Source organism: Lytechinus variegatus, chromosome 8 (assembly GCF_018143015.1).
Source record: "Lytechinus variegatus isolate NC3 chromosome 8, Lvar_3.0, whole genome shotgun sequence".
In the NCBI taxonomy this organism is placed as follows: Eukaryota; Metazoa; Echinodermata; class Echinoidea; order Temnopleuroida; family Toxopneustidae; genus Lytechinus; species Lytechinus variegatus.
Window position 1 is genome coordinate 5,360,673 of NC_054747.1, and position 25,471 is coordinate 5,386,143.

Consider the following 25,471-nt stretch of genomic DNA (forward strand, 5'->3'; position numbering starts at 1 on the left):
CTGAACAGTCGGGTCGTAAGGTGTGCGGTGGCCTTTAGAAAGGGACAAAAATGTCCGAATGAATATTTCACCACTCCCATTGAAGGATTTTGTTTAGTCCCTGAATGAAATAATTTTGATTGAAGCTAATCAATCAACTCTCTACGATAATAATGATACAGCACTGTTGAAAATTGAGTTGAATTAATATCATGGCTACATTGAAAATCAACATAAAAATCATTTACAATCGCAAAAAAAATAATGGTTGTATGAAATGATTGGATTGAATTTTGAAGCTGAATCTTCGTCACACTGAGCATCCTCGTAATAGACTAATGGGTCGTTGCCAGAAAGTTGAGTTGCAATTGATTGCAAAACTTGCGCTTGATCTACGTTCAATTGATCAAACGCATCTTATTCTTGCAACAGTGTGGAGCGTTGCTTACGTTCAATTACAGATTTGCATCTAATCGGAAGACTTGCGCTCAATTTCTGGAGTTGCGTTCGATTTGCGTTCATCGCAAGTTTCTTGCAACACCCCATAAGTTTGATATCAAAGTTAGAACTGAAATCATCATAGAATGAAATCTGAAGCAACTAGCCCCTCCACATCCCCCAGAATGTTTGGTTGCTGTAACAGAGGGGATGGGGGGATAGGGTCAGTTAGTGATAATGAAAGCTCCTCAATTTTTTTTTATGTGTACATACTGCATGAAGGGACTTATAAAAAAATGCATATTGGAGAAGGACAAAGATACCAATCGTCAGGCTATTGCCTTATTTTAGGCTTTTGGTGCTTTCAAGGTTCTGGGGGCTGTTTCATACAGCTTTTCGTAAGTCAAGATTGACTTTTTAAGACCAACTGGTGATCCTTTCTTGTTGTAACGATATTCACCATTAAATGTTCATTGTTGATTATCTAGCATGTAAGAAAGGTTCACCAGTTGTTCTTAAAGTCGCTCTTAACTTACTAACAGCTTTATGAAACAACCACTGGGCTTCCTTTCAGGTCCAATGAGTAGAACTGACCGGCATCCGGACCTATTACAAACTGCTTGCTCATAAATAATAATATAGGGTATTTATTTTGCGCACATATCCACCTTGTTAGGTGCTCAAGGCGCTCCTATATTACCCGGCTAAGCTAGGCGTTCAGAGCGCACACAGCTTCTTAAGGAATTACTTCCTACTGTTACCATTTACCTCACCTGGGTTGAGTGCAGCACATTGTGGATCATTTTCTTGCTGAAGGAAATTACACCATGGTTGGGATTCGAACCCACGACCCTCTGTTTCAAAGTCCGAAGACTAATCCACTGGGCCACAACGCTCCACAAATAATTGCAACAACTCACTTTGCATTTATCTTCCATACGCAGGGATACCAAATACTAGCCATGGTGAAGAGCTCGTCAGTGCGTTTGTGAAACATCTTAGAATGATGAGAAAGAGAGCAGGGTTTAGTGAAGATTCTTCCCCAAGAGAAAGTGGTAAAAAAGTAAAAAGGATGCTAAAGTGGGCCGGTGGATTAGATTTGGTTACCAAGAAGGAGGTTCTTAATCAGTAAGTATCATTGCTGGTGGGTGTTTCTTAAAGCTGTCTGAGAGTTACGAATGACTTTTACAAATAACTTGTGATATATCTCTATTAACCCGATTTGGCACCTGTGAACATATTCCAGTCATGGGTAAATTCATGCATAACTTTACAGCTTTGTGAAACCTTACCCAGGTAAATGTGATGGGCTAAATAACACTTTCCAGGCTAATTGATGACACTATCTTTCTAAAGCAAAGCTGAGAAGATATCCATCCAATAGCTTGCAGAGAAGGGGATAGTTTGGCTTGTCAGTAAGATCAATAAGTGATTAATTGCTTCAAGTACCACATCTGAAGCCATTTTACTCTAGCAAGGTTATAGTGACATCACAAAGGAATTTCACCACTTATGCTTGTCAGGGTGTCTTTGAATATAACACAGACTTGGATAGGTAGAAGGTTCACCGACTGAGATTTAGTTCTTCTTGTCATAGATGTTTAATAATCCCAAATACACTCAATATTACATAATTCAACAACTGCCAAGTTGGATAGAATAATAGCCTAGGTAGACATGCATGTAGAAGTGACTTTTTCAGAGCAGATTATCTGAATTATGAGCTACGACTTTGACTTAGTTATGTTCATACAAATATTTTTTCCATACTTCAGAGCAGATTATCTAAATGTAAATTATATGCTATTACATTGTCTAGGTTACGTTCATGCAAATATTTATTTCATATTTTTGTGCATACAGGATAGTCTCAAAGCTTTGGAACATGGCTCCAGAAACAGGCTTCGGGTATCTTGCTTCATTGAAACGGTTCATCCGTTTCCTCATAACAGAAGAGGAGGCGAGTGAAGTACTGACTTTTGAGAAGCTCACACGTTGCCTGTATAGGATCGAAGATTTTATTGAAAGTCTGTCGGGGCGCATCGTGAACAGGGGTAACATTCCACAGTGCAATAAACCTTTTGCAGCAGCAAGTATTAGAACAAGAATGTTATGTTATCTGATTGGTCCAAATCGGATCACATGATATTCAGCGAATTGCACTATTCTGCACTCTTAACGTCAAGAGTGCAGGATAGTGCAAGGTCTGGAATTATCTAGAATTGTCAAGAATTTTCTTGTGCATAGAGGACCTAAATAATGAACTCTGTGCTCGACTTGCCAAATGGATATACCACACTCGGTCCTGCGGACCTAGGTGCAGCATATCCATTGGCTCTCTTCGCACATCGTTCATTATTTGGCCCTGCATGAACGCGCATACGTGCATTATTTGTACACTTCTTTCAGCTCTGTTCATGAGTGATAAAAATTTTGTTTTTATTTGGTCATTTCTATTGTAGAAGAACAGTGTTTATAAGATGAAATTTGTTTTAAAAGCTCACAGTATCTATGACTTCTCCTACATTATACTCTTTAGCTCTCAATGCCTGTACTTTGAAAAAGAAGTAATGAACCTGTATTAAATTTCATTTTTAACATGCTTACATTTAACATATTGATTTATCCTATCAGGCAAAATTTCTTACCCCAAAAAATTATGCTCATCTGCTATGTAAAACATTATACTGTTGATCATAAACACATTTAGCTCTTTTACAGGCAATAACAATGCAGAAACAAACAAATAGTTTGTTAAAGATAAATGCCAGTTATGGTATCAATCTCAAAATGGGTTTGAAGAAAATACACTAATATTACCACCAAAGTTTTGGTATGTATAAATGAAAAATATGTGCCAAATGCCTCTGGAAGAAACTGTGTAATTGCTGAGAAATGAGCAAAATGATTACGGAATTCCATCAAATGTGGGGTATTTTTCGAAGCAATATTAAGACACTGTCCCACATATGCATTTTTATGCTAGTGATGGTCAGAATTATCAATTTTGAACTAAGATTTTATGATTTTACAAAGATAAGTTTTCATTAATATACCAGAATTAGATGTATGATAATATTTTTACAATTAACCTTAATGTAAAAGACATCCTCATGAAATAATTGTTTGCTGCAACTTCTGTCTTTTACCTTTGAAGAAGATTCGGATATGTGCATGGACCTGCATGCTATCAACACCTATAAGAACAATCATTCTTTATTATATTTACTATCCTGTCAGGTTCAGCAGCAAGATCAAAGCCCACATCAGAATGAGGATTTAGGTAGAAACTTCACACACATCAGGTAGGAGAGTGAGGTACGGAAACTTTACATACAGTCAATGGTGTCGATCTGCGGAAAGTTCTATTCATCTGGGAGTAGGATATTTAGGGAATATTGGTTGGCCTTGAGTGGGATGCGAAGAAATTTTGTACGAGCTGAAAAACATTATTGGATGAGTCGAAGACGAATCCAGTATTGTTCTTCAGCGAGTAAAGATATTTCTATGCAACCCCAAAAATTGGTCATCCAAAAGTATTATTATTATTATTTAGATACCCCTGCAAAGCTAAACAAAGTAATGAAGCAATAAGCAAAAAAGATTGTTTTTAGTAACCATCATTTATGGCAGTCCTGTAAATCATGAGAATGGTTCCTGATATGAGTATCTCTGTAATAAAGTAAAGATATGCTATAGTGTATAGTGCAAGGGCATTTGAAATCAATAAATTGACGCTTCTTTACCACACCTAGCAAGTAATACACAATGCAATTTCATTGTGACGTAAAAATAGCTTCATGAACACAATCATTTATTAACCAATGATAATCTTGTGGGCGGGGTAAAATATTCATTTCTTCCAATATTTTCAATATTTGACGGTTTGCATAGGCATGCATGTTAAGAATCAATTTCAATACTTTGTCTCCTCGAAACAACCTCCCAAGACGTCAAAAAATATCTGCACCTCTAATGCACTATATCTACATGTAAATTTTTGTTTTTGTTTTGAATAATATTTTATTTTCTTCCTCTTTCAAATCAATAAGTTTACAATCACAATTCATATAAATAAAGATTCTTTGCATGTATACAATCAATAAACAATCAATCAAAGAAATAAATATATCAATGAGATTACAAATCTTTTTTTAAATGATTACAAATGAAATTAAAACTGCCAAATTTCTCTTCTATAACAATGTGAAAGCAGAGGGAAAAAAACCCATATCAAACGACAAAATAACAAAGAAAAAACAAACTTTGTAAAGGATGACTTTTTTCCCTGAATAGAATAGAAATAATCTCTTTTGCACATAATAATTGTAAAAGAAATAAATTTTAAAAGGGATAAAAGATTATTTCAAATGTTAATTAGAGGAAGATTATTATCATAAAACATCCCTACACACACCTAAAACCCCCATACCCCCTCCCCCTCATCTCTCTCCCCAAACACTCACACAAGCTTGCTTCAACTCACCATCACCCACAGCCCCCCCCCCCCTTCCCCGTCACAGAACTCACACATCCATCTACACACGTACACCCACACACGATGCCTCCTGCTCTGTACAACTATCTGTATATGAAACAAAACAAAACAAAAAAAACCCAACACAAACAACGTGAAGCAACGAATACATCCATGGTATTAAGAAAGGTGTGCATTGATTTGTTCCCATTTCTTTCAGTGCATCCCCAGCTTCCCTTTTTTAAACGCTATTTGATATTCCGTTTGTAAATAATAATAGGTAATAATACAAAGCGCCATGATGATTGTGAACATGATGAGGTCACATTTCTTGTATTTGAAATATAAGTGTAATTAAATCTCATGGATTATTTGACATTTGACATGAAAAGGTCAAAGAGCAGTTGGGTCAACACAGGGTGTGCTGTAATGTCAACATTAAAAACTGACGCAGAGATTAATAAATCAGTTTGACATCTAATTTCTATGAAAATAAGATTTAAAGTTCATGGAGTATCAGCAATTATGTAAATAAAATTTACAATATCTTTGCCAAGATCTGATAAAATTCAGGTCAATAAATAAACTTTTATGACAATTTTTGGCTTACTGGTATTCAAATTTCAAATCCAGATCAAATCCAATGAAAGAAATTGATTTTATTGTACAAATCACATAACATGAATAACATTCTACCACATTTCTACCACATTAAGATCAAATATCAATCTCCATTGTATCTGAAAGATGCTTGTTGTATAGAGCTTATTCCAATGTGGTAAAATTTCTGTCTAGATCAAACTACTGTTTGATATTTCATTTTGATTATGGATGTTGCTGTGGTAGTTATGCTTATGACATTCTTATGCTAAGGGGTCAAGCCAGTTGTATTGAATATATATTTTTTTTTCATTTGAACGACAGGTTTCCCAGAGTGGGGTAGGCTTGGCAATGGTCTGGGATTATGTTCTAAATGGATTATGATGGTACTACGATGGCAGTCAACTGATACAATTACTACTGTATTCAAGATGCATGTATGCAGAGAAAGAGGTAAAAGCAAATTATTAGTGTTGGATGGTTCAGAATAGGATACCAGAAATATTCCATGAGGTAGCAAATATCGATTGAATAGTGATTAGCTTAATATTAGAATTAACAAGAGAATGTTTGGGTATCAAATGAAGAAAAGTCATTCAATATAATTATTGTTTTTAAAGATGCAGACTAGACCAAAAAGTGGTATTGGCAAACCATATACCAATCAAAAGCTTATAAAATGCAAAACAACAAACTTTATGTATTTTCACAGATTACCAGCCGAGTATTTTGCTTAAGAATAGCTCCAATTATCAGGCCTTTTCATTGGGCTCTAGACTGTGATGTCATGTTGTGTTAAAGGCATTGTGATTCCATAGGTTTATGCGCAGAAAAAAAATTGATAATTTTTCTGCCTTTAAGATAACTCGTGTGGTTTTCTTTGCTTCTATCACATAGAGATATCATAAATGTCTTTTCCTGCAAGTTTGAATTGATGAAATCAATTTTATATCCCTGTTATTAGCTGCAGCTTTCTAGTTTTATCTGCATTCAGATCATGTATTACAGCAACTTTTCCAAACATAGCAATTTAGGCCCAATAAGATCCAAATAAAGAAATCACAAAAATTCTAGTGAAGACTTAACAGTTTCATGCAATCATGCGTCATGACCTAGTGGTTTTATGTCTCTCTACTGCATATAACAAGGTACAGGTTCAAATCCCACCATGGCTCCAATGCCTTTTGGCAAGACACTAATGGGGTGTTGCAAGAGACTTGTGATCAATCGCAAGTCTGTTTTCATCCCCGAAATCAAGCATATGCCGTTCATTTAGTTGCAAATTTGCAATTGATTGCTAATCTGCTTTATGATACAAGGAGTGTAATCTGATTTGCTAGAGTTAAAAGTGATCAATCAATTGTAAATTTGCAATAGAATATTTACGATTGATTGCAAATATTTTCTTGCAACACCCCCAAAGACTGTTAAAAATTGCCAGTGTAAAAAGTCCTTTATATTATAGTTTTATATTTGTAATATATAGTTTTATAGTTTTTGTCTCACCTGCGAAGCAGAGTGAGACTATAGGCGCCGCTTTCCGGCGGCGGCGGCGTCGTCAACATCAAATCTTAACCTGAGGTTAAGTTTTTGAAATGACATCATAACTTAGAAAGTATGTGGACCTAGTTCATGAAACTTGGCCATAAGGTTAATCAAGTATTACTGAACATCCTATTAGAGTTTCATGTCACATGACCAAGGTCAAAGGTCATTTAGGGTCAATGAACTTAGACCATGTTGGAGGAATCAACATCGAAATCTTAACCTGAGGTTAAGTTTTTGAAATGTCATCATAACTTAGAAAATATATGGACCTAGTTCATGAAACTTGGACATAAGCTTAATCAATTATCACTGAACATCCTGCGTGAGTTTTATGTCACATGACCAAGGTCAAAGGTCATTTAGGGTCAATGAACTTTGGCCGATTTGGGGGTATCTGTTGAATTACCATCATAACTTTGAAAGTTTATGGATCTGATTCATGAATCTTGGACATAAGAGTAATCAAGTATCATTGAACATCCTGTGCGAGTTTCAAGTCACATGATCAAGGTCAAAGGTCATGTAAGGCCAATGAACTTTGGCCATGTTGGGTTTTTTTGTTGAATAACCATCATATCTCTGTAAGTTTATTGGTCTAGTTCATAAAAAGTGGACGTAAGAGTAACCATTTATCACTGAACATCTTGTGCGAGTTAGAGTAGTTTTCAAAGTCAGCACTGCTGCTATATTGAACTGCGTGATGCAGGTGAGACGGCCAGAGGCATTCCACTTGTTTATACATATTTTTTTGTATAGTTTTATAGTTTATATTGTAATTTATATTATACTACACTGTATATTTCAATATTTTCATACCAATTGTGAATTATAAAACTGTCTTTTCTCAACAGGATTACACAATAAGAAGTGCTCATGCAGGACTGACAGGTTTGCTGGACTGCTATTCACATTCCACATGGAGCCATGTTTGGCAAATCGTTAATATCAGATAATAAATTGAGTATTCTGTGATGATATGACACCTTGAGTTAAATACTAAATGGTCTTTAATGATTATACAGCATAAGCCTCTTAGCAAATTTGTTCCAAGCTCAGCAGAGGACACCTTGATAGAACAAATGCTGTAGAATTGGGTATCGACTATTTAGAATAACCAGGAGAGATTTTTTTTTATCTCAAATATCTTTGGGATACATACTGTTCATTGCGATAGATGGTGAATAAGCTTGAAAGCATTGTTAGGAGAAATGTCTTCTATTCAGTACAAAATTATACAGGAAGCCAAGGTACTTTGTAGAACGGGTGTAACATGTTTGTGCTCACTGCGCTTTGTTCTTGTTATTAGTCTCACTGCCGAGTTTTGGATCCTTTGAAGTTTATGAATTTAAATATTAGGGAGACTGTGCAATGAGCTATTACAAAAATCAGTGCATGACAATACAGGAGTATGAACTATTTTTCTTTTGTCTTTGGATTTGTATTTACTTAAGAATGGTAGTTAGGTCAATGCTTTAGACTTTCTTACTTGTGGTCAGCGACTGACCCATTACATGTGGACTGTTTGTTTTTTCTTTTAAATTGAAAAATGAATACAACAGAAGGAATGTTTAACAATCAGGGTATATATACCTTCTCTGCATAAAAGAAATATGTGTAGGCCTACTGTAATCTCTAATCTGGACATAGCTAGACATTGTGCACTGTTAGAGCAACCTGCAAGAGACAAAATGTAAAGAATGTTTTAAATGTTTTCTGCTCAAAATTGACCATACCTGGCATTTTAGGAAAAAATTGCTGTTCAATTTTTTTTAAGTCTTTATATCTCTGTCATTAGCAATCATTAAAGTCCTTGATTACTGTTAAGGTTTTTCAGGTGATGACACCCAATATTGAATGGTGTACAGATGTTGAAGCGGGTAGCCTACTAATTTAGATCATTGAACATATGGTTAATTTCTTGAAAGATTTTTTGTATGATTCCTTGGTATACCAATCTATGATAGTCGAATCTAACCGCTTCTTTTACCAGGTGACACGACTGGTATGTTTCATTCACATACAATTGGGAAAACTTTTATTACATTGCCTACTGTAAACTACTTGGCTATAATTTGACCCATTGCTAAATACCGATCATGACGGGATACCTTGGTGTTATTTAAATGGTGTAACAAGCATAGTTCAGAATAACATGAATAAACATGCTCATTTGCTCTGGGTTATTTCAGCCAGAAAAGAGTTATATGTTATCATGCTATTAATATATTACATTTTAGTCTTTTACTACTGAAAATCAGTTCAGTTATCGATACTGACTGTATGTACTATTTGAACAATGGTGACAGTTTGAGGTAAACAAGTCATCTGTAAGATTACTTTGTATTTGACGTATGTAAACCATCATGTAGGACCAATATTAAAACAGTCAGTTTACATGTTGTCCTATGATCAAAGCTTTTTATGGTCTAAGGTGAGCAAAAAATGAAATTCTGTTTTTTGGTTTGTATTGTTTATTTTAAAGTAATTCTGCATTTGCTCCTTTTTTTCTAATCCGGAACCATTAATATCAACTCAATATCTCTTTTTTCTTTTTTAGTTTTGTTTTACAAATGAATATACTCATGACATTTTTTTTTCTTACTAAATTCAGTTCTATTTGTACAACTTTTGTTTAATGTAATATGATTTGATCTCCAGACACTTCCTGTACATGGGATAGGGTAGACCTTGCATTCATGTGTACATGTGTATGTCTATTTTAATGAAAGACAATTCTGTTCACATTGTGTTGATACAGAGCTACCAAGTAGTAGGTTTTATCCTACTAAATAGGATTTTTAAGAGGATAGTGAGACTGAATATAATTTCCCCCTTTGAAATAGGGTTTTTGAAACTTATAAGAATCAGATTTTTTTTTCTTCAAAATTTGAAACAAAAATAGGATTTTAGACTGGAAAATATGATAAAAAGAAATCATTTTTTTCTCCCGAATCGTGGTTGAAAGCTCTGGTGATGGATGTGTTTTCTGTGTAATTGCCTGAATTCTTGCTAGTATTCATGTCAAGACAGTCAAGATCAGGGGAATGGTAGGGGGATGTTGTACTTTGTTTTACTGCCGTCCTCCTTCCCCTTCAAAGTGATATTTGAAATACAGGTTATCCAGTTAAGTACTATTCTGTTATATCAATATGTACATTCCAGTATATAAATGATTTTATATTTTTTGAAGTTTTTTGAATAAAGATATTTGAAGCAAAGAATATATATGTATTTTTTAATGGCAGTATCATTCAGTAACCTCCCACTTTGGATTGTATGTACATTCCTGATTTTATTGGTGTTTGTGGTTGTTCTTTTTAATAAGTAATAATAATAGTACATTTCTTAAATATGCATAATACCTACAGGTCTCTATGCGGGAGTGACTAAATGAAACATTTTGAAAGAGGTGGGTTTTTAATTGAACTTTGAATTTCTCAAGCTGGGTAGTATTTCTTCATGTCGGTGGAAGAGAATTCCATGTGCTGGTGCAGCTTTCTAGAAAGCCCGATCCCCATATGATTTGGTCTCGACAGTAAATTCAGAGAGAAAATGTTGTGAGCAAGAACGGAGATTACGCTTGGGTTTATGAATCTGGACAAGTAATAATGGTAACTTTATCTTACCCTAAAAATAATTGTTAACTTGCTACTTGGTGGAAACTTACTTTGTCATGTTTCTGTTTGGTCTCCCACATGATCTAATCTATATCTTGAGGGAGGGAGATGTAAAGCATGGGATCTATAGGTTGATGATATAGGAGTAAAGATAAGACCATAGATTACAAGAAAGATACATGTATGGTGCAGGAGGAAAGCAGTAAGGTTGGTCTGAAAGAGGAGGATGCCCAAGACAGAAAGAATTGGAAGGAGGGGTGTCATGAATGAAATATGATGATGATGAATACAATGGTACACAGTAAAAACTGTGGTGTTAACCAATGTACATGAGGACCACACCAGTTATTTTACACCGGTGTTAAATTGGTGGTGTTATTTTTACACCTATAGGTGTTATTACAACACCTTTGGTTGTTACATTTACACCCTTTGGTGTTATGTTCAATCTCTAGGGTGTTATTTTAACACCTCGGTGTATGGTCCTCTATTAACACCAATTGGTGTCAGTTTTAACACCACAGTTTTTACAGTGTAACCATGACGATGATGATGAGGGTGTTGATGACGTTGGTGATGATCATGAGATGATGATGGTGTTGGTCAAGATCATGACGATAATGATGTGATGATCGTTGTCTTAACCCATACCACTGATGTTTTGGATAAACTGTGTACCCAGATTTTAATTCGGGTTAAGCATGGGATTGTTCCTGCTTATACATGTACTTCAGTTAATCTCGTGTGCAATTCACATCCCACTATTTCATTCAAAGTGAAAATGAATGAAAAAATGACTAAAATCCTCATTGGACATACACAAAATTCCTTAAAATCATTACGACTGTTGTAAATGTGATTATTTCAACATAAAAAAATTGTGATATACTTCCCCCAATAATTCACCATGAGAAGAACGAAAAATTGAATTATCTTCTCCACATAATAATCTAGAAATAAAGACAAAAAGGCTATATACAGACTGAATTCCAAAAAAAAATGTTATAAGAAAAGAAAGGGAAAAGCTTTAAGCGCTCGCTCGCTTCGAGCGCTTGCATTTCAAGTATCCCAATACCAATGACGTATTTGCTTCAATGTAATTTTAAGGATTATAGCATTTTGTAAAAGCTGAATTCTCTCTCGCTCATATCGCTCGCAGAATGACCAATTTGCGAGGTCAAACGTTTTAAGTCCCCTATTGGTTAATTGAAAGCTATTCCCTCGGCTCGAAATGGATCCGACCATCATGATACCCGGCAGATTATATCTGTTATCATGTATAGGCAAGAAAAAGAAAAGAAGAAAAAGAAATCGGGTCCCAGCAAAGAAAGAAATCTTTCTTTGCTTTTGTGGCTTAAATCAAAGTGTTGAATTGTTTGATCAATCTATAACCCTCCCCCGATTCCCAACTTGATAAATAATCACATAGGAACGAGAATATCTGCATGGGAGTTGCCTATGGAAAATAATACACGCAGCACCCCCCCCCCCTCCCGGCGTAAATAATCATTTTTAACGATTTTTAAAAAGCGCCTCTTTTAGCCTAGCCACGCAAAAACATCGGGACCGCTTGACCCCCTCCCCCACCCTTTGCCAAAACCTGGATCCGTCTATACCCATGGTCATGATGGCAATTGCTCAGCCGTGATGACTATTTTGAACTCAAAATGAACCCAATGCCATTAATATATTCTGATCTTTATTTGATCTTCATTCCAGTACGTTAGTAAATAGATTATCTGGGCTCAGTTTACCAAGTGTCGTAAAAAGTTGCACTCAGACATGATACTTCATCTGTTTATTAAGAGTATACACAACAGAGAAACAAAAATAATTTCGTGACTTGGCAGAGATAAGACAATTTAGGCCCATAATAAAGAAACCCGCGGATCTGTGCTTAGATCGACAGGCCTGAAAGAAGGTCATCGGTCCCAAATAGAGGGCGTTTTCCCTTCAAAAATCTTGACAACGCAAAAAACAAAAGAAAAGCAAAAAAAAACATACACATACACACACACACAAAGAAAAAAACACCCCCCAAAAAGATCATCGTTCCGCTAAATTAGGAATACCCAGGGGCGGCGCTACATGGGGTAGGGCGACCACCTCCTATGATTTTTTTTTCAAGTAGTGAAAAAAGAGGAAGAGAGAGAGAGGGGGAAGGGAGGGGGGGGGGGGGCACTCAAGAAAGAAGAAACATTGAAGGAAAGTAAGGTGATTTAATTTTTTTAGGCTTATCAAAAACAATTATATGCTCTTAACAATCCATTCTAAAGTAAAGTAAATGATAAAGAAACTTGAAAATGTGAGCATTTCTTCAACATAATATCAGATCGTCAACTTTGATTTTTTATTTGCTATGATCGAACTGTTACCGTGATAACTGATAAAAAAACTTCGTGGGATAAATCGTCCGACAAGTCATTTCATGAAACGCTCACTTGTGATAGTACAATAGTCATGATAGTGATGGGATAGGTCCACGCACATTTCATTTAGAAACACCAGAAAGTTTGATAATTCATTTCATCGGAACATTAGAGAGAGCCTCTTAAACCTTTGTACAGTATATTATAAAATCAAGGCCAATGTAAGTTCAGGTAAACATATCTCGTTTATATCATGCATGCAAACGAAGTACTCATCTGCAAGACAAAATTTTTAAGGGGCGGAGAGCGAGGGGATGCCAAAAATGGAGCTGGTTCGCTATGAATTGAATGTCTAAAATCAACTTGTAAGACAGAGAAAGGGCACATGATAAAGAGAAAAAGAAAGAGAGGGGGAGGGGTGGGTAAACAAAGTGTGGGTGGGGAATCGGGGGGGGGGGGTGCAGGAGAAGAGACTCCGATCGGGCGTTGGTAGTTTTCAGAATAATCGTGACGAGCAAGGTATCATAAACTCATAAAATCATTTTTCATCAGTCTGTTCCAAATTAGATCTATCACTACAACTCTATCTTTCATCGGAATAGAACGCCGTTTCAATCTGCTTTTGACTTATACAGCGAAATCATGGCTTCCTTTCAAATATCTTCTGTTTTGTTACTTATAGTTTTATTGTATTCAGGATTTTCAAAGACAGATGGTGAGAAAAGAATGCTTTTGAAATATTTGAATTTGACTAAGTTTTAAGTTGTATAATTCTCTCTCAAATTAAATACGTATATAGGTTAAGATGTTTGGTCAATTTGCAAAATAAAATAGCGATCGTTTCCCTTTTACAGCTCCTTTTCCTGACAACTACTTATTTTCACATAAATCAAAAATGTATTTTTTTAATGCGTGAAGCAGATCATTTTCTGTTAAAAAAAAGGTGGACGTGTGTTTTCTCTTTCGTTGAGTTATAAACAATTATTTTCTATGTTTCTTCATGTATAAAGGCATTGTCACACCACCCGAGCGTTGTTGGAGCGGTCGTAGAGCGGAGAGAAAAAAATCATCACCACTCGCTACCGTTCACCATTTTCGATTTCGATTGTTTTTATCGATTTTTGTTTTAGATTTTTTTACCAATTTTGTGAGCGAAATTCGACCCTCTCTTCCTACCGCTCCACGACCGCTCCAACAACGCTCGGGCGGTGTGACCAGGCCTTTACTACCTTCAGTATCTAATCGATTTCATCATCATATCTTTCTGTTTGAATACTCACTTATTTAACGATCGATTTTTTTTTCAATGACCCAGTGAGAATAAATTTCAAAATCTCCATAATCACTTGCAAATTTTGCTAGTATTCAATTCTTGTTGGCTCTCTCATTTCTCAGTAACTGTAAACTGTCCATATTTGCCTACATAAATCTTGGCTTACAAACATTTACTCTTATATTTCTATGTTCACAATATTCTCTTTTGTCTTTAATCTATAAGGACTTACAATAACACCGAGTATGCTTACTGGTACTACAGTCACCATGCTTGGTAAGATATCACATTTGAAAATTTTATGCAGCATTGAGATAAAACAGACACATGCTATCGAGTGGATCTGATTTGATCTAGTACGTCGATTCTGGGTGGAAATTGCCCCCCCCCCCTTCTTCACCTTGGCCTCAAAATATCTATCTAAGTCAATGTTATCATGACTACGGACAAACATAACGAAACCTATTGCACATCAGAAAGAAACCATCAATATCTAGTTTTCGTAAAGCTGTTGTTGAACATCCGTTGGAAAAATGAAATTTGTTTTCATCTATACGGTATTTTTGTCATCATCGAGATATCTTTCATATGTAAATACTGTTAAATTTTGTTAGATTGTTATGAAGTCATTGTTTATATATATTACAAAGTATTCTAAATAGACTCACGATTGTTCATTCTTAACTAACAAGTTAAGGAACATTTTTCTATCTATCTAAACTAGAAGGGGCCAGACTTGATTAGCATTCATGCTATTTTCTGGTTTTTATTATCCTTGCTTTTCTATGTATTCATTAACTGATTGCCTGTAAACTTGTGAATTGGTATTATCATTGCATTGGATAATAAATTCCTTCATTCTTCTTCACATCGACCGATCCCTGCCGGAAAGAACACAATGTCACACAGCGAGATCACATCGTGTTCATAGAGTGGACTGTATGAACATAATTATTATTCACACTGTTAAAATACTCAAATTCAAAAGTGCGGAGATATATTCACACTATGGACACCTCGGCAGTGTGACTATTCATAGCATTCACATTGTCAACTATGTGAATATTTGATTTGATTTGATTTATTTATTTCCACATTCCAAAAATCATATACAAGTGAAATCATTTTTTTAGTATAACATAAGTAAATGATATAATTAATAACATATACATGTATACAATCTAATAATCTAATTAAATTACCTGATATATTTTTTTAATTGTTACAAAAAATAGCAGAAAAAGTCATATATATCAACATAGTACACTTTGAAATGTGGGAGACCTTCGTCTTAAGCTTAGAGCTTGAAATTGATGAAGGCCTCATCGTATGTTATTCACACTGTTAACAAAATATGCTCAAATTGAACTTTATGAAGTTGATTTCACGTTGCGTTCCACACTGTGGGATGGATTGTCATAGGAATGAACTGACTATCCTTTGTTGGTCAGGAGCCGGTTTCGGCATGTGTGGTTGTCTTATCACTTTGATGTCTTTAAAAAAAATTAAATCGGTTTAAATAATTTGTCTTTTCCATTGTTCCAGGTGATATTGCCCCCACTATTACACGAGAAATATTTAAGCTTATCTTGGCGTCATTTAGTGAAGTATAATGCCAGAAGTTACAGGATCTTCACCAGATCCTGTAATTTAGATTATCGATTCGTCAGAAGCTAACTCGCTTTGCTCTCAGTCGAAAATCCCATCCTTACGTCAACTTCAATGAATTGGGCAATTATTAATTCATGAATATTCATTTTTACACATGAATGTTTTAATGTTATTCATATACCAAGTTTATCTATTTTTTGTTAGTGTCGTTGTTTTTTCGGGTTTTATTTTTCAAGGGGATGTGGATGGGTTGTAGAAATTTCAACATATTAGAATGACTTGTAATATCTATCCCTCTTAAAAGTAACGATTCTACTTGTATGAATGTGATAAAAGTAATGCTTATCATTTACTGCAAAACGTTTCAGGAAGCACGGAAGACGCAATGACGTCATCTCAATCAACTGAATCAGGTAAAAGACAATGTAGATGATGATAATGATGATGATGATGACAGTGGTGGTGGTGGTGATGATGACGATGATGATGATGGTAATGATTACGATGGTGGTGGTGATGATGATGATGGCGATGATGGTGATGATGGCGATGATGGTGATGATGATGATGATGAAGACAGTGGTGGTGTGGTGATGATGACGATGATGATGATGTTGATGATGATGGTGATGATGGTGGTGATGATGATGATGATGGTGGTGATGATGATGGTGATGGAGATGATGATGACGATGGTGATAATGATGATGAAGACGACGACGATTGTGGTATAGTGATAATTGTGACGTACGAAGAGCAGGTTGGTGATGATAGTCTGATAGTCCTAATGCAGACGATGATTAGAAAAATTGTCAAATGACAGTGATATTGATGGTCTTGTCAGTGGTGTTAGTGTTGGTGGTGATGGTGATTGCGATGACGATCGATCACGAATTAATGATAAGTGTGATGGTGATGATGACAATGGCAGTAACTATGATGATGTTCCTTATGAACTGATGATGATTAGTGATGGAGATGGTGGTCGTAATGATATTGTTAGCCACCATGATGATTTGATTTCAGTTTGATTTAATTTCATCTCTCTTGATTTCGTTTTGTGTTTTAATTTGTTGGTCTTATCCAAGCCAGCAAACCGTGAGACTGAAAAGAAATGCATAGAACCCCATAAATTTCCGCAGTAATAGACCAATATTTTCATTTCTTTCATCCTTTTCCTTCAATTATTCAGGAAGCACAAGGGAGGCAATAATGACATCCCATGCTGAAACTACACCAGGCAAGTTGTGATGGCAATAATGATGAATCATGTCAAAGATAATGATGATGATAGTGAGAGTGGAGATATGGGTAGCATTTTCGTTCAGAAAATCTTGGCCAAAAAAAAAAAAAAAAACGTTTGAGAGTTTTTCTTTTTACTCCCGATTGACGGTGATTTGTGTCACAACAAAGTCGAGAAGCAAAAAAAAATCACTTGCATATTTCCGATATTTTCCACTACAGATGATTAAAAAAAAATCTACAGTTTGTGCACTAAAAAACCGTCAAGAAAAAAAGCTGATCCCTTTCAAAACAATGGCCTTACTTGTATAAGCGTAATAATAATGCTATATACCTTTTATTACAGACGTTTTAGAAACCACGGAGGTCGCAATGACGTCATCTCATCAATCAACTGAATCAGGTAAATGACGATGGTGATGATGATGATGGGGGTGATGATGGTGATGATGATGATGATGATGATAGTGGTGGTGGTGATGATGATGATGGTGGTGATGATGGTGATGATGATGATGATGATGATAGTGGTGGTGGTGATGATGATGATGGGGGTGATGATGGTGATGATGATGGGGGTGATGATGATGATGATGGGGGTGATGATGGTGATGGTGATGATGATGATGATGGTGATGATGATGATGATGAAGTGATGATGATAGTGGTGGTGGTGATGATGATGATGGTGGTGATGATGATGATGATGATGGTAATGATGATTATGATAGAGATGATAATGGTAATGATGATGATGATTATGATAATGGTGGTGATGGTGGTGATGATGATTATGATGATGGTGGTGATAATGATGACGATGATGAAGACATTGGTTAATGATTAGGAATGTGCTTTAATAATTTAATTGAAATGATGTGACTTGATATTGAATTAATTTGACCTGTCTTAATTCTTTTTATTTCATTTGGGCTTGAGAACCTTTGTAAACCTAATAACTGAATAACATGATTAAATTTTGAATTATGATATACACATTGCCATCGATATGATATGATTTGATTTTATATTTCATTTCTTTTTCAATCATTATGTTTATTCTGAATTAATTTGATATGGATTTGATTTGATTGAACGTCATCTCGGGATTCTCCCAAAGTTCAAATTCAGTCAACTAGTAAAATCATAATCGATCTCCACCTGTCCCTCACCAAAAAAGAAATCGGGTAGGGTTGTTGTTTCAAATGCAAAAGACTTACCCTCCTTTCACCTTTTTTCACAAATAAAATAAAATGAAATAAAATAAAGTTACCTTCTGGATTGGGTTAATCCTATTTATCAGGAAATTGCAATTACTTGGATAACAAATTTCAACCACTAGTAATATTTCAGATATCGAAAACCGCATCCAATGTTAGAGGTGCCGTAGCCGAGTGGTCTAAGGCGCCTGGCTATACATGGAAATCCGGGGTTCGATCCCCGGCCGCGGCACCTATGCCCATGAGCAAGGCATTTAATCTACAATGCTCTTTTATCCTGCTTTCAAATAAATGGAAATGCTGTATACATTATTGGTAACTAGGTGTGCACCTGTTTAAAAAAAATGATCCAAATAAACTTCAGCACCCTTAAATCATTGTTCACCTTTAAAAATAATAATAATACCTAATTTTTATAAAGCGCTTTTCCCAGAATGGCCCAAAGCGCGTTACAGCATATTATTACCCCGGTCATTGGATTCATTTCAATCCCGCACGAAAAGTGCACAATTTTCACTCCCTGGGGAGCATTCCTTGCATTCATCGCAGCCTCATTATGGCGCTGGCAAAATCAAACATACAATATCTTTCGCATCCTACCGGGTACCCATTTAGCTCCTGGGTCGAGAGTGGCAAAGTGTGGATTAACGCCTTGCCAAAGGACGCTAGACCGCGGTGGGATTCGAACACACGACCCTCTGTTTACAAGGCGAGAGTCAGAACCACTACACCACGGCTCTTCCGATTCAATCTTTATTCACTTCTTATTGGTATTTTATGTGAATAACTATCTCTTCTAATTTATAGAGCTCGGAACCACTGAGATAGAAACCGGTGCTCCAACAATGACGCACTCATCAGGTAAACTTGGTTATTTCTCAATTAAAAGGCTTGATCAATGTTGATTATCGCTAATCAATGGTTTGATTAGTTACTTTGCCCACCAGTGCGTTTTGAAACATTCGTATAATATAAAGCGTCCTTCAATTGATGATAGCTGCTCCTATCCTGTGTAATGACCAGTTGGGTGTTTCATAAAGGTGTTCGTAAGAGCAACTTTAAGAACGACTGGTGATCATTTCTTATAGTAAATGGTGTATTCACTGGTGATGGTTAAAGGTAAATACTAGTTTTTGGTAACGATATCAAAATGAGTTCGTACAGAATACAATGAAATGACCACCAACGTGTCTGTTTGTATAAATAAAACGCATGTGCCAAATGATTCTGGAAGAAATTGTGTAATTGCTGAGAAATCAGCAAATAAGCACAGGATTGGGGTAGGGCGTCGGGCCCGACGCTCTAAGCAATAATTATACATTGTCCCACGTGCGCTTATCTGTGTTGGGGATCTTCGGTGTGAATATTTTTCAGCGTAGATTTCAAAATTCACAAAGTTCAGTTATTGTAACTGTACCAGATCTAGATCCTCGATGATATACTTGCAATTAAGCCTTGTTTTACAGACTTTCTCATGAAATCAGTGTTTACTGCAACTACTGGAATTTCTCTTTAAGTGCGTAAGAAAGGTTCACCAGTCGCCTTATAGTCGCTCTTAACTTACGAACAGCTTTATGAAACGTCCCCCAGGTGTGGGTCTGGGGAGGGGGTGCACACAGGGCATGTGCCTCCTTTTTAGGTCTATTTTTCTTCAGCTAAAAAAAATAAAGATATACATACGTGCGTCACAAAAAAAAAATTAATTATATACTTTCATTGAGAGGAAACATGGCTTTTTGTTTTATTAAAACGTTTACCATTAATACTACTGATTACACTGCAAAAACTCCGGTGTTGAATTAACACCAGCCCGGAATCCATATATGTCCACACCAGAGAAGTGTTGACACCAGTTTCGTTTTGGTCTAACACCAGAAAGGTTTTTATACAACACCACTAACTATTAAAACAGCATCGATTTGATTCCAAACTGGTGTTGTTTCAATACTTCTCTGGTGTTGACATAAACAGATTCCGGTCTGGTGTTTTCCAGAGATCTGCCGTACAGAGCAATAAATAATACAGACGTATTAAGTTTACCATAGTTTTGATTTGTGAAAGATGACAGGACCTAGTCCTTCAACCACAATATTAAAAGAAAGATGAAGAGGACGAAGATATCATCAATATCGTATAGGCCTATTTATATTTATCGTTTTGCAATTACATAAAAACAATCCTTCGAAGAAATTGTATATCATACATGTAATCTCTATCTATCTTTTGCTCTTAACCGTACCCCCCCCCCCCCCACTCTCCCATCTCTGCCTTCTCTCTCTCTCTCTCTTCAGAACCAGGAAGGACGGAGAAGAAATTAACAACAGTTCCAACACAAACTCCAGGTTATCATTTTACGTAGTTACACTTTATGATTTAAGAGTTGTCTTTAAACTTAGTTTGAACTTGACAGTCAATTAGTCTTTGGACTCTGAGCTTGCATGTATTACTCAATCCTTGTTGCTTATTGATTCAAATATAATTCAGCGTAATCACAGTTATTACAGCCCTTGTAAAAATATTCAGAGATGGCACAAGTCAGTGGTGTAATGAGGCAATTGATTATTTTAAGGGGATGGGCAAACATGGTGCATGGAACAAAAATTTTGACAAAGTTGCTTTCCGCTTTTTTTCTTCTTTTTACTTTTTATAGGAAAAAATATCTTTTCTTAATTTTCTCCTTCTGAGGATGTTAAAAACTGATTTTGTGATATATTTTGACATGATGTTTTGAAAATAATATCATATTTCACCCATTTCTCCTTTTTTCATGGACGTTAATTTTCTTTATGGTGTTTTCGTGTGGGGGGTGAGGTCGTAGGGTATTACTATTCTTGCTTCACTCTATTTTAATGGGGAAATTAAGAAAGAAATTAAGAAAAGATTTTATTACTATTCTTGCTTCACTCTATTTTAATGGGAGGGGGGAAAACTGAACCCCCTATCATTGGGCTAGTACGTAATGATACTAATTTTCATTCAGCTCAATATTATTATTATACAAAATTAAGAATTTCATTTTTAATTGTAATGTTCATGTTTTTAAAAGACCTAACTGGTATTAAAGCATATGATTCCTCGGATTCGGTCATCTTATTTATTTCCCGATTTTTTTTATAGAAATAACGAGACTATTTTACTTATAATTTTTTGTTACAAACATGCACTTACCTTTAAGCGTGCGCATGTAAATAATATGAGCTAGGTATTTGAGTTCATTCATCAGTCACATAAGTAAAGATGTCTCCCGAGAAATATATATAAGAGACATCATTGAAAAGTTTGAAAATCTTGTAAACCGTCTAAAATCACATTTGAAAATACAAATTTCTAGTAACATAGTGATCTTGGAGTTAACATATTTTGCATAATTTTTTTTTCAGAGAAAACGGAGAAGGTCATGACGAACGTTCCTCCTAAAGGTAACTTGCTAATAAAAAATATACCTTGTAAATTCATCAAACGCCTATGGGAAGGGGGGGGGGGGGTTAAAAACGCCCGAAAGGCTTTGTCTTCTTCTTTTGCTTTCCTTGCCATATAGATATTTATTATAATATATTAATGTATAAATTGAATGTGTATATTGTTATGCAAAATAAAATATCTATGAATAGACTCACAGAGTGAAATGCAAACTACATATTACATAATTGTAATTTTATGTAGTATTAGATAAATTGTAATTGTCATTATAATTTTCTTTATTGCTATGATTTAAATAATGACAAGGATTCATTTTATGAAAATAATTCATTGCTTTCAGTCCTATTATTGTTATTATTATTATGATTGTTGTTATTATTAGTAGTATATTATGATGATGATGATTATTAACATTATTATTATTATCACTATTCTAATCATAACTGCTGTTATTAGTAATACCATTTCTATTATCATTATCATGTATATTACTATGCTCGTTAATAAAATGACAATTATATTAATCATTATTAGGTCCCACACAATCGTACGTGATTGACCTCAGTTTTGCATTCGGAGCTGTTGGTGTCATGATAGCCATTGTTCTCTTCTTCGTGTTTCGAGGGCTGCTTCAGGATAAAAAAGAGGAAAAAGAAAAGGGAATGATAACAAAGTGAGTAAGGAGGAATAAAAAACCCCACCCCCATTGAAATGCTAAGTCCTACATGTTTTATCTCAACCTGGGTACTAAGGAAATTTGACACGTCCAATGGGGGAGGGGGAAAGGCACGTTATACATTTAGTTAGCAGCGGTAGCGCCCCCCGGGGGTGGGGTCATTATGGATCAGTCATTATGGGGCACACTAATTATGACACATGGAGTCAAACTTCTAAAAACTCTCAAAAGTTGGACATGTAAACAACTGAAAATCTAATTTGGTGATAGGTTTCCATCAGGGGCGGATCCAGGATTTTCCAAGCGGGCGGGGGGCATTTCTGTACAGGAAACATTTGACACGCCCCCCAAAAAAAAATAAATAAAAAGGTTTTCACTACAAGATGGAGGTTATTTTGTACAGGAATAATTTGACAAGCAAATAATAATAATATGATATTATAACAAAATAGAGAAAGGCCCTCATTTGCGTAAGCATGAAATAAATAAATAATAAAAAAGATAATAATAAACTTAGGATAAAAGGTAAATTTTTCTTCTAGCTTTGAAGTGCGCTGAAAAAGTTTGCACATTTTTTTTCACTTTTGCCCCTCCCCATATCCGAACATGCATCGACACCATTTACCGTGTCCCTTGTTCTACATTACATAATCTACATGCATCCAATGTTCGTTAGATTTGGAACTTAGATTAACATATTTATTTCTATCTTTTTTAACATTTGCAGGATACCATTGGAAAACGTAACATCGGAAGAAAAGTAGCACGTGGAACAGGGTCAAATGAATTATCTACACTGTCTACTACGGCTCTGTAGTGTAGAAACCATTATAAATCAAAGAACTACCGTAGGCCAGAGGGGAGGGGGGGGGTCGTTCGAGGCATTTTGGGGAGAAACGAGCAGGCGTGGACACAAACCATTTTGATTTCGGAGAAGAAAATTTGTCACCCTTGTAAACCCCGCCCTTCTTTGTTTCATGGACCTGCTTCTGATAAAACTTAACATTTTGTGCGTCGTTCTAGAGAACGTAACAATTGGTGGTTAATTTTAAGATGCCGGTAAAATAAGAAACTGTTTTAATAGCGAACGGGACACGAAGGGAATGTGCCATAATCTATCTTCAATATTTCAAGAGAACGTCAATTTCTTTTAACCAATATTTTACCTATGTATTTGTGTAAAGGCAACCACACACCTTACGACTGGTCCATGATCCGATATGGAGAAAATTGTATTTTGCTCAAAATTTGAATGAATATCATCTTTTTATTTGAGATTCAAATTAGCTTAAGGGATACTAATATAACGATTTTGAATGATCGCAAGCCTTTATTTTGGAGTGAAGGCTAAATCACAGTTTCAAGTCGTAGTCAATCGTACGACTGCTATGACGTCATTATGACTAAATACGAAATTCGATTTTATTATTATACGAATGATAGCATAGATTTGAATATAGGTATTCGTACGGTGATTTCGAACGTAACACAGTGAAATGTCTCAATATTAGCATCTAAGTCTACTACGTTTTATTCCAAAATCTGAATCGCAGGGGCCGCGGAAATGAGGGGAGGGGGGGGGGGGGTCTGCCCCTTACATCTGATTATGATTTTTTGCATGGCCAGCTCCCCCCCCGCCCCTATCAAATCCGTTCTGAAAGGTGTGTTTTAGGTGTATCCCGTAACAAGCTATTTGCTTTCAGGGAACTACGCCTCTTTCTGTATTTATATTCTTATGACGTGGAGCGTTGTGGATCAGTGGATAAGTCTTCTGACTTTGAAACAGTGGGTCGTGGGTTCGAATCCCAGCCCTGGCGTAATTTCCTTCAGCAAGAAATTTATCCACATTGTGCTGCACTCAACCCATGTGAGGTGACGTGGTACCTGGCAGGAGCGCTGAAAGGCAGCTCGAGCTAAAGCCGGTGTAAAAATAATAATAACAACGCGCCTCGGAATAGAATATTTCTCGATAGATGGCGCTATTATTATGTCAAATGATATTGTATGATTTATATTGAACAATTATTTTGTATGAAAAATGTAAGAAAATAAATGATTTGTACATGAATGAGAGTTAATTTTTTAAAGCAAATCTGTCATCCACTTACAAAACATTTCAGAACCACGTTGGTCTATCCAGACCTCGCACTTGGAAGACAAAATAAGAGATCGCGAGAATTGCGAGGGTGTAAGGGGGGGGGGCTACCTAAGCCTTATTGGAGTTTAATGATACAAATTGAGATTAAAATTCGTAAAATAATATGAATATTCAGGGCCTACATTTTCAGTTTAATTCTTTAACTGTCTTTCAAGTTGAGTATTGAATTTGAATTTTTTTATCCTGGAGAGCCCATATTAATCACCTCTTTTTCAATAATAAATTTTTGAAAATAAAAATGTTTACCAATATAACCTCGTCATTTCTTGTAAACAACAATATTCTACCATCGACATGTAATATTCTTTATTTCACAAAAACAAAGCTATTCACAAATATTTCATCTACCAATATGATCCCGAAACACGCTTGCCACATCAATGTTGGAAGGCCCTAGGAAATTGGGCACTATTTGTAATATCATTTAATAATTCTAAAGCCTAAACTCTTTTAATTTAAGTAAAAAAAAAAGTTTATCCGAAAAAATCACTAAATGATTTAACTCTTCATCACTCAAACAACTGCCAAAATGCCAAAAAAATGGATAACTGTATCCCCCACTATCTAAACATTAATTTAAACTGAAAATCACCGTTAATTTACAAATGCGAACACTATACGATAGATGCACTGTAATCACCGTAAAAACACGTTGTTCGTTGGTATTTTTACAAAGATTAATATATTTTACATTGTTTTTACATTTAACTTGTAATTCTACGTTACATATCACTGCATAAATACGTTTGGTTTATCAAATCATTGTGTCGTCAGTTTTATAGGTAATCATCCTGTAAATGCATGATTTCTCTTTGTAAAATTACTAGTATTTTTAACAGTGTT

At 35.5% G+C, this 25,471-nt stretch overlaps 2 protein-coding genes across 3 annotated transcripts in view; both read left to right on the forward strand.

The window, feature by feature from the left end:
- The window catches only part of LOC121419879, a 41,412-nt gene extending 32,669 nt beyond the window's left edge, over positions 1 to 8,743 (forward strand). The window contains exons 13-17 of the mRNA XM_041614343.1: positions 1,362 to 1,545; positions 2,281 to 2,471; positions 3,658 to 3,735; positions 5,819 to 5,947; positions 7,894 to 8,743. Coding sequence (XP_041470277.1) covers positions 1,362 to 1,545; positions 2,281 to 2,471; positions 3,658 to 3,692 — 410 coding nt within the window. The 3' untranslated portion in view covers positions 3,693 to 3,735; positions 5,819 to 5,947; positions 7,894 to 8,743. The remainder of the gene's footprint in view (positions 1 to 1,361; positions 1,546 to 2,280; positions 2,472 to 3,657; positions 3,736 to 5,818; positions 5,948 to 7,893) is intronic.
- A 4,872-nt stretch (positions 8,744 to 13,615) lies between these two features.
- Positions 13,616 to 24,042, forward strand: LOC121420775. Of its 2 annotated transcripts, XM_041615413.1 has the most exons (10): positions 13,616 to 13,743; positions 14,527 to 14,577; positions 16,281 to 16,325; positions 17,105 to 17,152; positions 17,501 to 17,557; positions 19,182 to 19,235; positions 20,666 to 20,716; positions 21,755 to 21,793; positions 22,329 to 22,467; positions 23,198 to 24,042. In XM_041615413.1, exons 1-10 carry the CDS (start codon positions 13,671 to 13,673, stop codon positions 23,232 to 23,234), a joined length of 594 nt encoding a protein of 197 aa, XP_041471347.1. In that variant the 5' UTR covers positions 13,616 to 13,670; the 3' UTR covers positions 23,235 to 24,042. The 2 variants fall into 2 exon arrangements, with proteins under 2 accessions (XP_041471347.1, XP_041471348.1); XM_041615414.1 differs by lacking the exons at positions 17,105 to 17,152; positions 17,501 to 17,557.
- Positions 24,043 to 25,471: the final 1,429 nt, after the last annotated feature.

Bases quoted from the DNA above. Each gene is read 5' to 3' on its own strand.
- LOC121420775 (XM_041615413.1), top strand. From the start codon at position 13,671: ATGGCTTCCTTTCAAATATCTTCTGTTTTGTTACTTATAGTTTTATTG. The intron at 16,326-17,104 runs GTAAAAGACAAT...TCAATTATTCAG, and splicing joins ATCTCAATCAACTGAATCAG to GAAGCACAAGGGAGGCAATA. The intron at 19,236-20,665 runs GTAAACTTGGTT...CTCTCTCTTCAG, and splicing joins AACAATGACGCACTCATCAG to AACCAGGAAGGACGGAGAAG.